This window comes from Choristoneura fumiferana, chromosome 17 (assembly GCF_025370935.1).
Source record: "Choristoneura fumiferana chromosome 17, NRCan_CFum_1, whole genome shotgun sequence".
NCBI lineage: Eukaryota > Metazoa > Arthropoda > Insecta > Lepidoptera > Tortricidae > Choristoneura > Choristoneura fumiferana.
The window spans coordinates 2,487,392-2,501,921 of NC_133488.1; the positions used below are offsets into that span (position 1 = coordinate 2,487,392).

The window sequence follows — 14,530 nt, forward strand, 5'->3', positions numbered from 1 at the left end:
AAATGGTTAAAACATAATAATCTAGTCGTTAATATTGACAAAACAAGCTATATTCAATTTCATAACAGACATGGTTTAAAAAGAAATTTAATAGTCAAATATGATAACAAAACACTAACTGAAAACAACCAAGTAACATTTCTTGGTATAGTGCTTGACGATAATTGTTCTTGGAAATCGCACATCCAAACATTATGTGGTAAAATCAACCGCTTTGCATATGCTCTTTGGAGACTACGGAAAATCACAAACAAAGATATTGCAATTCAGGCCTATCATGGTTATGTATGCTCAGTTCTCAGATACGGGATTCTCATATGGGGAAATTCGGTCCACATAAACAGAGTTTTTATAGCACAGAAGCAGTGCATTCGTAGTATCTGTGATGTTCCACAATATGTATCCTGTAGACCTTTGTTCAAAAGTCTTAAATTACTGACAGTTCCATCCCTGTATATTTTGGAAGGATGTATGTTTGTAAAAACACACCCTGAGCTCTTTAAAAAAATTTGCGATGTATACACTTTTAATACTCGATATCCGAATAGCTTAGTTGTACCTAAGGCTAATTCAAAACAGTTCAGTAACAGTTGCTATCCAATGGCCATCAAAATGTTTAATGCTCTTCCACAAGATTTTAAAGGTCTGCCAACAAAGGAGTTTAAACGGAAGCTCTCGCACTGGCTCCAAAAAGAATGTTTTTACTCGTTGAACGAATTTTTAAAGCGTAACCAAATTGGGCGTGTTTACTAAAATTGTATAATTTTGAAATTATTGTCTGTTAAATTTGTTCTTTATTATTCCACTATTTTGACATACACAATATAATTTTTACGTAGTTAGCTATTTATCTAGAACATAATAATAAAATTGTATCTACTTCTGTAAATTTAACTAAATAATTAGATTAATTAAATGTTATTAAGATTAAAATATACTTAACCTTAATTTTAAACTAGAATTTGTACGTCACATAGTGACAAAAACATGTGAAACTCTCTTTCTTTCTTATCACAACATATGTACCATGTTTTTATGCAAATAAATGATTTATGATTTATGATTTATGATTTAGCTTTTATTTAGAATAATGTTCTGAAACGATCGGCAGTGCAGATTATATATGAGCGGAAGTTTAATCAGCCCTGCTTGTTTTGATAGTGCATCGTCTACGTACACCACTATTACGTCAATTCGCATACTTGTGTAGTAGGTAAACAAGAGTAGATATATCCATATCCATCCTTACTCCATAAATGCGAAAGTGTGTTCTTTTTATTCAACTGGATGGCAAACGAGCAAGTGGTCTCCTGATGATAAAAGATCACCACCGCCCATAGACACCTGCAACACCAGGGGGATTGCAGATGCGTTGCCAACCTAGAGGCCTAAGATGGGATACCTCAAGTGCCAGTAATTTCACCGGCTGTCTACTACCGTTTGTCTTGTGTTTGTCCGTCTTTCACGTCGAAACGGAGCGAGGGATCGACGTGATTTTTGGCATAGAGATAGTTTATGGGCCAGAGAGTGACATAGGCTACTTTTTATCCCGGAAAATGCACAGTTCCGGAGGGAACAGCGCGCGATAGCCGAATTCATATATGACCAGAACAGATGAGCCAAATATCGTATTGTATTGTCTAACGCAATCGAAATCACAAGCGCTTTCTACGCTTGTTTCTACTATAGCACCTAACATCCGCCTAGCTAGACTGATGTACGAATGCGTTTTTGTACAAGTCAACTTGGAGTCGACTCGCTCACGCTTTGCGCTAGTTCAAATTCTTTGATCTGCTCTAACTTAGTTTTTTTTGGGGAATCGAGTCGTCTTAAACGTTTCCTACATCAAAATAACCTAACCAACAATAACTTGGAAAGACCCCCGACTTTGTCACTTCAAAGTTCAATGTCTCAAAAAAGGCTTAACCGATTTTGAAAGAAAGAAAATTTTAAGAGAGAGTTTACTAATTACATGTTTGATTATAATATTGCCGTGCCCAACAGGGTAAATGTTGAACGTTCATACTTTTTAAGATCTTATCACAAAATTTAGCGCAATAAAGACTTTGAGTTTGAGTTTGAAAAAACATTTATTGCTCGAAAACAAACTCATATCAATGACAAGGTATACATGCTGAGCTATGAGGTAAAAGGGTTATAGGCTCAGCACGTGCGGTGAGGACTATGCTTCACCGCGCTGATTTTCAGCCTGCACACAGCGTACAGACATAACACGAGACATTTTGATGAAACATGTCTAAGAACCATCGCTAGAAACCTGCTTTCAAATAAAAAAACCGCATTCAAATCGGTCCACCCATTTAAGAGCTACGGTAGGCACACGTAGCGGTCAATCTTATAACGCCCCTCTTTTTGCGTCAGGGGTTAATAAAATAGTAAATTTTTAAATAAAAAAGTGCTGACTAATTTTTTAAATTTATTCTAAAGTTTCTGTATAAGTACTTCATTGTAATAAATGACTATCATCTACCATGGTACTATTATTTATTCTGTGCTATTTGTATTTTTTCTATAAAGCTCGACGTGAAAGCAGTCTAAATAGAATAATTCAGTTAATTTAATAAAATACACATAGGACAACTACCTACCATTAAAAAACATACAGGGTTGGTATGTCCATACTATGCAAACTCTCAAAACAGCTCTGATGCCCATCTATCTATAACATTTTATTCATACAAATGCATATCATTCTTAAAGTTCCATTCCTGGCACTTCTTCATGTAGTCCATATCCTGGGAGAGTTCTTTGGAGACCGTCTTGATGTCTGCTGTGGAGGCCGAGCTGGTGCCTTTGACCCTGGGCTTGAAGAAGGGCAGAACCATGGTGGACCAGGCTCTGCCGAAGATAGTGATGAGGCTTATCACGGATAAACCAAGAAGAAAGCCCTGTAAGAAACAGAGACAGTCGTTATCAAGATCAAGCTATATACATCTCCATTTTTTATTTTATTTATGACGGTGGAAGCATTCTACACTTCCACTGAACTTAAACATATTAACATGTTATACATGTTAACATATTTAGTTTTAGTTTTGTAACTAACTGACCCACCTCATTCATCCCTGTGTTTTTATTTTTACAAGCTTTTATTTAGTTTCACCTGTCCCGTTGTCTGTCTGTCTGTCTGTCTAGACGTCACACAGTCAGACAGACATCTGTAGTGAAATCTTGCAAGTTAAATTTGCCCAAGTTCCAGTAGTCAGATTGACTTAAAATTTGGAATACTTAGGTAAATTGCGTGACAATACAATTGTAAAATTGGGTGCCCGAAATGAGAGACCGGTTGGTTTTTAGACCTTTTACTCCGAAGCCGATTGCAATAGAACAGTGACATACAAACTTAAAAACCTTATTTATATTGATGTGCGATACTAGCGCCACCACATTTTGTGTTTTATTTTGTAACTAATGAGGTTCATGAATGTCAAGGGGCATCGATCATTTTGATTAATTAGCAAGCTATCTAGTTCAGCAGATGTACTATAGATGGCGCTGTATCGAACAACAAGAATCTAGTAGTGACAGTCTGGAAGTCCAGCCAGGATCGTCTCCGCAGGACGGCACTCTTCAACAGTTAATAGCATCGACTTGAAATTTGGTATTCAAGTGTAGTTTGGGTGACAATGCAAGTACAGTCAACAAAAGTACAGTCAGCAAAAAATATTGCATTAAAATGTTTTTTTATGGTGAAGTTAGTTTTTTCGAGTAATTTTCTTTAATTTGTACTGTAGTTTTTAAGTGTTTATTTGTTATTATTTATTTTGAAAAATGACTTTCTGCCAAGTTTCTTGCGCCGGATTCTTCTTGGCAATGATGGTCTTTCCGAAAACGCTGGTAGTTTAAAAAATGACGTGTAAAAGTGCCCATTGCGGCTATTACTGAATCATCATCATCATCATCATCCCAGCTTATATAATGTCCCACTGTTGGACACAGGCCTCCTTTCACCCAGTGCGGATTGGGAGCTTCACTCACACACACTCTTGAATTGCTTCGCGTTTTGTGCAGGTTTCCTCACATGTTTCCTTCACCGTAAAGCTCGTGGTAAATTTCAAATGTAATTTACTGAATAAATGATTTGATATTTTCGATGTCACTGTCAATATAATATTACTAACACCTATTCCTTTCACTTTTCTTTGATGTCGAAATTACAAAATTATTTTAGCAGTACACGCGTAGGAGGTTAATTCTATACTCGTACCTAGAGCACAGTGTAAACACTGAGATCTGACGTATTTACGGAGAAAAATGTTCACTAATTCATCTCGGCAATAAATATTCTCATATATGTGGAGGGAATTGATGAGCTGATAGTCTATGGAACTGAGCCAAGCGGATGATGCCTGAAGTGCTCGATGACAGGTTGATTTTGACTATATTGGTCTGTGTGGCTCAACTCAGAGACTATAAACCAACAAAAAGCTGGAAAACCCAAGATTTTGTCACAAAGTTCAATATCTCAAAAACGGCTGAACCGATTTTGATAAAACATGTCTAAGAACCATCGCCAGAAAACCTGATTTCAACTAAAAAAAAACGCATTTAAATTGGTAAACAAAAGAGCTACGGTGCCACAGACAGACACAGACACACACAACGGTCAAACTTATAACACCTAGGGGTGTTTTTTGCGACGGGGGATAAAAACTAGAAAGTGATAGTGTGTATTAATAAGAATAAGAATTTATTTAGTTAATATTGGTACAAGTAGTTAGGTAGGTACCTGAGATACCGAAATTTGCTCAGAGTTACTTTTTAAGCGTCGACGCAAAAAGCATATTAAGTATTATAAGTTTGACCGCTATGTGTGTGTGTGTGTGTGTGTGTCTGTGGCACCGTAGTTCTTAAACGGGTGGTCTGATTTGAATGCGGTTTTTATTTGATATCAGGTTTTCTAGCGATGGTTCTTAGACATGTTTCATCAAAATCGGTTTAGCCGTTTTTGGGATATTGAACTTTCAAGTGACAAAATCTGTGGTTTTCCACCTTTTTGTTGTGTTATTGTTAACGTGTTCTTTTTCTCGTCTGCACAATGACATCATAGATTTCGTAGCCGTTATTTGCTATTTAACGTGCATATCGAGGGTTAAAAGCCAAATTGGTTTAAGCGACATTTTTCATGAAGTTGACTATCTCTATCTATAATGATTGATTAATTGATTATACATGATTTTACATATTATTATTCGTGCTTTAGTATAGTTCAGCCATTCGTCAAGAGATGGCGCCACAGTTACAGAATTAAAATAAACTGGGTATAGTAAGTTTCCCAAATATACTAGATCGTTAGATTATGGGAGAGGCCCCCGACGACTGAGAGGTGTGTTATAAGTTTGACCGCTATGTGTGTCTGTCTGTCTGTCTGTAGCACCGTAGCTCTTAAACGGGTGGACCGATTCGAATGCGCTTTTTTTATTTGAAAACCGGTTTTCTAGCGATGGCTCTTAGACATGTTTATCAAAATCGGTTTCGCCGTTTTTGAGATATTGAACTTTGAAGTGACAAAGTCGGGGGTTTTCCAAGTTTTAAGGGTTCCGGAGCCAAAATGGCAAAAACGGAACCCTTATAGTTTCGCCATGTCTGTCAGTCTGTTGTTGGTTAGGTTATATCAAATGGTCATGGAGCTAGGCAGTCCTGGATTTGTCAATAGGCCGTATAGACCAGGCAGCTTACAGAGGACGAGAAAATTATTATTTTAGAAAGGTATTGAGTACAGAAAGGTATATAGCTACATTATTATTTTAGGAAATGAAGTGGCCTAAACTCATAAAAATATTATTCCGCCACTGGGGTTAGGTATACATACTTATTAGTAAATATACTTACAATACTTCCACCGAGGTCAGAAATAAATAAGTTGAAGTCGTAATTGTGCCGTTCCTCATACACAGACACCATCATAGTGTTGAAGTGCAGGTACAACTAGAAAAAATCAAAGATAAAATAGACGATGTTTGACGAACTATTCCTAGTCGTCAAATTCTACTACGAGTACATAATAATCAACTAGAAATCTTTGCGAAAATACAAACTAAACATCAAAAAAAATGGCGCTAAATAAAAACTTTCCTTACGCTTGTAGCGACTCCTAGCGCCATCTAGTGAGCAACTATAGAAACTCCGGACTGTTCTACATAGCGCTATCGAAGTTTCACAACTCGGACGCTTGTAGTTGTTTGTAGACGCTTGTAGACGCTCCCAGGGATGCAGGGCTACTAAACTACGAAAATCGAAGTTGGTGTTGTGCGGTCCCTCTGACACTTACACTATTTAATACGAGAGCGAGAGGGACGGTACGATACGAACTTCGAGCTTCGTAGTAGCCGTGCAGATGTAGTTGTAGTAACTTTTAGGGTCTTACATGAGTTTCCAGCACGGCGTCTCCAAAGCTAAGGGCCCAGACTTTTTGGGCAGAATCCCAGGTGTAATCACTCCGGCGGAAAGTAACGAATGCGTTGTAGAGGTACGCTCGGCAGATTCGAGGGCAGATGGTGCAGTTGTGGTCTTCGTATACGCTGAAAAAGTGAACCAAGTTTAGTTATTTCATTGTTTCGAGTGTTACTTTGCGGGAATCCACATAAATGAATCACAACGTGACCACAACCCTGTCAGTTTGCTCGTTTTGCTTGAGTTCATGTGGTGGCCATAGATGTAGCACTATCTGTCATATTGCGTATGAATGTTTTAGTTAGCTTACTTATTATGTTGTTATGGTATCTATCTACCTATTTGTTGTGTATGTGTATTGTATGTGTTATTTTTATGTATGCTTGATACTGCTTTAATCTATTGTAAATTGCACCACCTGCTAAAATTTATTCCTTACTTCTGTCCATTGTAAATGTTGCCTGGAAGAGATCGCTCTGAAGCGTTAAGGCCGCCTATTGCTTACCTTAGAAAATCTCGATGTATATACCAGTGTTTTCTGTACTGCTTAGTGTGTTGGTGTGCAATAAAGAGTTATTGTATTGTATTGTATTGTACCCAGGGGGGCAGGGGAGGGCAGCAGCCCGCCCGTCCCCTGGGATTGTATGCTTAACAATGTGTATTATAGATTAACAAAGCAAGCCATTGGGTCAAAAGCTGAGTACCGCCTTCGTTGCAGCAGAGGGCTAAGGTGCAAAAATATTAAGTTAGTTCTAAATTACTAATGGCGATTCACATTTAAAAAACTAACTTGATGTAAGTAGTAATAAGGTTTCTCATGTCATTGTAGTTGTCGCAGCGAGGAAGGTCGCTGGTCATCCAGGGCCCAGAGCATCCAGCTGCCTCACCCACCAGCGTCGACACGTAGTTTGTGGTACACTGGAAGAAAGATACTCTTTAAGATAATTAAGTTGACCCTCGTCAACTTAATTATCTTGAAGAGGAAAACGACAAGGACATGCAATCTACATCTCTGCCTAGAATGAGAGACTTGTCGAAGACAGAAAGCAATGACGGATATTGGTGTTGAGGTGATTCGTCGAAGAACTAGAGTCAACCGACATAGCTATGAGAATACGCAAGTAGAAGTGCAATGAGCCACATCGTTCGAAGAACAGATGTATATTATTGGAGGAGAGGAGAAAGGTTGTCCTTCTACACAGTATCCTCCTCCTACTGTTCCTCGTCTCGGACCTTTCGACCAACATCATTAGCCGGAAGACGTCCACTGTCGAACAGAGACTTCCTCCTTAGAACTTGCCATCCCAGTTCATGGTTGCTACTCAAGATCCTTTGGTTAGGAGACTATTCTTCGAGCGATTTGACCAGCCCATGACCACTTCAACTTCCAATTCTTCCATCTACGTCGTCACGGAAGAGTTCAAGTAGAAGAAAACCGTACAAATTTTATAAAAATATCGGAATATTTTTACCTCATTGGCGCTGTAGTTCTCCCAGCTGACGCAAGGGTCTTCGTCTCTGCTGATCTTCTCGTACTGGTCTACCGTCAACTTCACGTCGATCGTCTCTCCCGTGTTGACGTACAGGTAATCGATCAGACCACCGTTGTACACCGCTACTTCTATTAGAAAATGAACAACCAAAAGTGTTATACCTAATGATGATTAAATAATAATGTCGTGGGACTATTTTATTGACACCAATTGGTGTTACATGGTCTACTCCTAAGCCAAGCAAAAATTTTAGTGTGGGTACTAGAAAACGGGTAAAATTAAAATTAAAATAAAATCCATTTTTTCATGTTTTTAACACATAATTATGTTGTTAGTTTGATGCTTATGTAAAAATAAAATATATAATTGTATAAACACCACACATCAAAGTCAAAGTCAAAGTCAAAATATCTTAATTCAATTTAGGCTATAACAAGCACTTATGAATGTCAAAAAATCTACCACCGGTTCGGAAAAACCTCTGTTGAGAAGAATCCGGCAAGAAACTCAACGAGGTATATTCGAGAAAAAACATTAGTCTACCTACTCTATTTTCCGTTGTCTTGACAATCAATAGTTCAAATGTTAACTAGAAGAGATCCCTCTGCAGAATTTCATATTTGTATATCTGGTTCTCAATGCAATCTGTTTTTTATGTGTTTTACATGGTTTTTACATGGGTAACTACAAACATTTTCACACAGATTTTTCAAACTTGGAAACCTTTAGCTTCGCAATCAGGTTCTCTTTGGACCTTATTATTAACCTAATGAGGGCTATTGCGTATGAACTCGCCACTAGAGGCGCTAGTGTAGCGAGAGGTCTTCGAAATATCTAATCTCACTGTTTTTTGGGTGAGCTACGCGGGTTTATTTATAATTAGAATAATTTTGTAAATATTTTGCGATACCTGAAATTAATTATGGCAAATATGCGTTACGGGGCAATTAATGTCTGTGTTTTGAGACAGTTTTGTCTTTCGGAAACCTCTGTCCTCCCTTTTTTCCGAATAAAACGGGACTACGCATCACTGTGGCGTGCTCGATATTTTTATGGTACTGCAAATTTTGTTTTCACGCCCGTAATAACAAACTAACCGCTATACTTCAGGCAGGACTTTTGTCTACAGTGGCGCCAACTGGTGAGCGCGAAAACGGTAGCCCTCATTAATTTAGCTTCACTCGCTCTATCCGCGGCCAGGCTCTGCAGAGAAACTCGAACTTCGTATCGTACCGTCCCTCTCGCTCTCGTATTAAATAGTATAAGTGTCAGAGGGACCGCACGGAGACAGGGAACTTCGAGTTTCGAGTTTCGTAGTAGCCCCGCTGATCTCGCGACTTACCAGTAAATGGTTCCTTGGAGTAGTGCACGTAGACGTTATACCCAGGAGGAGTGGTGCTGATGCTATTGACTATATCTTTGGTACTGTGTCTTAGGGTCAGGGAGTATCCTGTCCCACGGGATGCTTTGTTGCTGAGGACCTATCGAAAAGCATGAAGTACTGTAAATAATAAACTTTAGAAAAATAAAGGCCACAACTTTAACTTTTCGCTTTTTCCCACGGCTGTTATCCGCGACTCTGTCCGCTTAGAATTCGTTTATCGCTATCCCGCGGGAACTATGCATATTTCCGGGATAAAAAACTATCCTACTACGAGTATGATGCACCACCTGTTGTAAACTTGTCCTTCCTTCTTTCTGTAAAAAAGGTTGCCTGGAAGAGATCGCTCTTAAGCGGTAAGGCCGCCTATTGCTCACCTTTTATTTTTTTCTCTGTGTATCTGTTTTCTGTATCGCTTACTGTGTCTGGTGTACAATAAAGAGTCTTTGTATTGTATTGTATTGTATGTCCTTTCCCGGGACTTAAACTATCTGTATACCGAATTTCATCTAATCCATGCAGTGCTCTGATTTTAAAGATTCAATAAGACCCGCAACTTGAAGCCGTCATAGTCTAGAAGTTTGACCTATGACTTCTCATAGGATCGTAAGTTCAAACCTTGGCTTGCACTGAGTTTTTGGAATATATGCAAAGTAACATTTGTAATTTATCAGGAGCTTTACAGACCTGTTTCCACCAGTCAGATAGAGAAGATAGATGAAGGAGAGAAGGTAAATGAAGGAACGAAAATTCACGTTTTATTAATATGCATAAGAACACGTTTTTAACCCCCGACGCAAAGAGGGGTGCTAAAAGTGGCCACAATGCACGTCTCTGTGTCTTTGTATCTGTCTGTGGCACCGTAGCTCTTAAACGGGTGGACCAATTTGAATGCGGTTTTTTTTTATTATTTGAAATCAGGTTTTCTAACGACGGTCCTTAACATGTTTCATCATAATCGGCTTAGCCATTTTTAAAATACTAAACTTTGAAGTAACATAGTGGGGTTTTCCAACTTTTGGGTAGGTTATTCTAAGCTATGTCGACAACCTACTGCTGATGTGATGATGATGTAATAGGAAGGAACCCACCTTTGGTGTCAATGTGTGGCATCTGCCCTGGACGAAACCAAGCTGCGATGTGACAGCAACATCTGGAAGTAAAGAAGATTCTAGAGGATCCAATAGAATATGCTCTCATGGAACGCGGTTAAGAGACTCCGTCCACCAACTCTGACCAGTACGAGTACTTAGCTAGTATTTTAACTCCCGACGCAAAAAGACAAAACCTGATTTCAATTTTTTTTTAAAACCGCATTCAAATCGGTCCATCCGTTTAAGAGCTACGGTGCCACAGACTGACACACAAACAGACACACATAGCGGTCCAACTTATAGCACCCCTCTTTTGCGTCGGGGGTTAAAAAAATTAAGAAAATGTTAAATCTTTTTTTGGGGTGCCAGCTGTAGCTGAAACATCAAAAAATTCATGGAGCCACGTTTTTCGAAATTTGAATTGCTTCTTACTTTCGACGAGTCCGTCGAGTCCGTATTGGACGAAGAACTCGTCTTCTGTGTAGGTGATGTCTTCCCACAATTCATCCAGCGTGGTCCGGGAGAAGTTGAAGTTCCGCCAGACCGAAGTGAACCGGGGGTGAGAGTAGAGCCCGTATTCCTGCAAATAGAACAGCAAAGGATATAACTGTTACTGAACCTTAAAAGGGTCTGGATAATTGCAAACTTCGGCGTTTTTATAACACATATTTCGCTGAAGAAACTGTAGATTTTAATTATTTACTTAGGTACAGTTTTACATAATAGGTTTTACAAAGTTGGCCACTATTGGAAGCCTCTGGGGCTTAAGTACCTAATAGTTGGCGAGATCACGCAGGTCGATGCTCTTACTTTTATTATTAACTAGCTGTTGCCCGCGGCTTCGCCCACGTTATTTTTCTGAATTTTCTTCCATAAAAACCTTCTCCTGACAATTCAAAATTCAAATTCCAATTCAAATGATTTATTCAGTAAATAGGCCGCAATGGGCACTTTTACACGTCATTTTTTAAACTACCAGCGCTTTCGGAAAGACCATCATTGCCAAGAAGAATGCGCCTCAAAAACTTGGCAGAAAGTCATTTTTTCATAATAATATAATTACAAATAAAATCTTAAAAACTATATTTATACAATTAAAGAAAAAAATACAAAATAAATAATAAAAATATACAGGGATATATGGGGTCCCTTAGTTACAATACTAAACACTAACTAAGTATATCTAAACTATATCTTAACTATATCTACGTTCAGTGGAAGTGTAGAATGCTTCCACCGTCATAAATTTTAAATTTTAAAATAATAATAACAATAATTTAGTTCTGAAATATACATTCTGAAGTAACCATTAAGCTTTTGGATTTCGAAAGCAAGTTCACGTCTGCCGCCCACAAAGTTAGCTCACACGCACTCTTGTCATGCTCTGAAAGCATACCGAACATAACAAAAAAGGATTTGTAAAATCGGTCCAGCCGTTCCCGAGTTTTGCGCCAACACATTTTACGATTCATTTTTATTTATAAGAAAGAAAGATAAGATAGATTACATAATATAGCTATAGGTTAATCTAAACACAGTTATACAAAAAATATGTGACAGTCTACACTATAATTTGATGTCAGCCAAGTAATCTTTCTTCAACAGCTACCTACTTACAATTGGCTTATTAATAATGTTTCAGAGTTCACTCAATAACTCCTTAGGTAGGTAAGAATGAGTGATTACAAATACTTGTTGGTTCTTCTACCGTAAGTGTTATTACTGCGTGGCGAAGAGTATGTATGCAGGCAAGTATTTCAGTTTACGCATTTGGCTTGGACGAGACTTTCCTTGCAGAGACGGTATTTCGTCACGTTCTTCCATAAGCAAAGACAGGCGAAACCTTTTATAAACGCTAATTAAGAACAATGACGGAATAAGCCTCTTAATGGGGAATGGATGAACATTTTAGAAATGCTTGAAACTTTTTTTATCGGTAGGAATAACCTCTCTAATTAACAGAAAAAATATCAGATTTTTAAGTAGCATCAATTAATTTTTAAAAACGAAAGAGTTTTCTTTACCGCCAATAACGACAGTTTTTTAAATGTTTTATTGTATCATTTTGTTCGGCATAGTTACATATATATCGTGCAAAATTACAGTTTATAGCACTGAGTCCTGACAAAGCCGCGGACGGACAGACAGACAGACAGACATGCGAAACTACAACGGTTCCGTTTTTACCATTTTGGCTACGGAACCTAACAAGTTTCAAGCGATTCGAAATTTTCAGACATTCCACATTGCCTTTATAACTATTTTTAACCTTGTGGGCACCATTGTTTTTAACAGCATGCAGATATAGATAGTCCTGCATACATTTTAGAATAGTTTTATAATTTCTGTTGAATAATTTATTAAATCGGGCGTTATTTTACGGTGGTCCATATTAATGAGCTATTTAAACCAGTGTTTTTCAACCTGTGGGTCGCGACCCCCTGGGGGTCAAGAGCCTCTTTAGGCGGGTCTCGAAGCCCCTATTAACTTGCTGGAAAACTACTTCAGTTAAAAAAAAACAATAAGTTTAAAATATTTATCAAGAAAATGTTAACCAATATATTTGTCACAAAATAAAATACATGAAAGAAAACCAAGGGGGTCGTGAAATATTTCTTCATACTAAAGGGGTGCCATGAAAAAGGTTGAAAAATACTGATTCAAACAATTAGTATGCCGTCCGCGCCGCGACCTTACGATAGAAGTCTTAGAGGCTGTTTCACCCTCCATTGATTAGTGTTAACTGACGGTTAAATGTGATGCCGTCTCTATTTGTTTTGTTCGAATAGACGGAGATGGCATCACATTTAACCGTTAGTTAACACTAATCAATGGATGGTGAAACAGCCCCTAAATATGCAACAAATGGAAGTGTTAAAATGCTCATGCAGCTCCTCCGCCTCCACACTGTAAGGACACAGACATCACACAAACCGCCTACTATCACCACCACACGATGCGTTTCGAACTCAACCAGAGTTCATCATCGCAACACATCCGTTCATATTGAAATCAGATGATAGAGTCTATCTAACAGTTAGCCTGACAAAGGAACACAATTAAGTATTAAACTTTGTCATTACCCGTAGTCTATATTTTCGTTGATAAAAGCTTCTAGTATACACTTACCTCCATCTTGTCGAATTTATAAGGTGGCTGGCGGCAAAAAGTAAGGCTTGGGTACATGAGTGTCTCGTTGAAGTCAAAGTGCGTGTACGTCGTTATGGGAATGAAGATCAGCTTCTGTACGCATGCTGTTATCTGGAATAACGTCATCATCATCATCCCAGCCCATATACGTTCCACTGCTGGGCACAGGCCTCCTCTCAGAACAAGAGGGCTTGGGCCATAGTTTTCACGCGGGCGCAGTGCGGATTGAGAACTTCGCACGCACCATTGAATCGCTTCGCAGGTTTGTGCAGGTTTCTCACGATGTTTCCCTTCGCAAAGCTCGGTAAAATTTCAAATGTAATTCGCACATGAATTTCGAAAAACTCGAGGTGCGAGCCGGGTTCGAACCCACGACCCTCTGCTTAGAAGGCGATAGGTCAAACCACTAGGCCACCACGGCTTACAATAGAATAACGTATTCAAGCTAAAATTTGATACAAAACATTTATTTTATAACACGATCATTATAAGTAAAAAAATATAAACGTACCTACATCCGACACAATAACATATATCAAAATACTGTTCTCCTATGCCAAAAGGCGCTATCTCAAAAAAAACACTTGGGTTATTAATACTATTACTATAATACTATTTTGCAGGTGGGTTAATTATTTCGAGAGGTTCAATTGTGTTCAGACTCAAAATTTTCAGTTATAAAATTAGAAATATATCGTTTATTGTTTTTTAGTTGCTTAGGATATTATCACTGAACTTTGTGGTAAATACATTTATTCTATTTTATCTTTTTTTCCACAATAACTTAAATTTTCTGCACAAAAGTCAGTTACGTGGTCAGGTTCGGATTATCCCTGATTACTTTGTAGTATTGTAAAAAATACAAGGTAAGCAAAACTTGCTGTTAAAACATGGATTGAATGTTTCATAATATGATATACCATGCATGCAAAACATAAAAAAATTAGGACATTGATAAGACTATTTTTTTCTACATTCCCGTTGTTCCAAAATACACC

General features: G+C 38.1%; 1 protein-coding gene across 2 annotated transcripts in view; it reads right to left on the reverse strand.

Moving 5' to 3' along the window:
- Nucleotides 1-2,433: 2,433 nt before the first annotated feature.
- LOC141436877 (uncharacterized) overlaps nt 2,434-14,530 on the reverse strand; it is a 53,443-nt gene continuing 41,346 nt past the window's right edge. Inside the window, exons 1-9 of one of the 2 annotated variants that reach the window (XM_074099970.1) lie at nt 13,512-13,662; nt 10,815-10,962; nt 10,380-10,441; nt 9,250-9,388; nt 7,887-8,035; nt 7,205-7,332; nt 6,389-6,542; nt 5,854-5,949; nt 2,434-2,909 (exon numbers count right to left, since the gene is read on the reverse strand). In XM_074099970.1, the coding sequence (XP_073956071.1) occupies nt 2,691-2,909; nt 5,854-5,949; nt 6,389-6,542; nt 7,205-7,332; nt 7,887-8,035; nt 9,250-9,388; nt 10,380-10,441; nt 10,815-10,962; nt 13,512-13,661 (1,245 nt within the window). In that variant the 5' untranslated portion in view covers nt 13,662 and the 3' untranslated portion in view covers nt 2,434-2,690. Of the gene's footprint in view, nt 2,910-5,853; nt 5,950-6,388; nt 6,543-7,204; nt 7,333-7,886; nt 8,036-9,249; nt 9,389-10,379; nt 10,442-10,814; nt 10,963-13,511; nt 13,663-14,530 lie in introns of those variants that run through there. The other variant, XM_074099969.1, reaches the window with a different exon arrangement.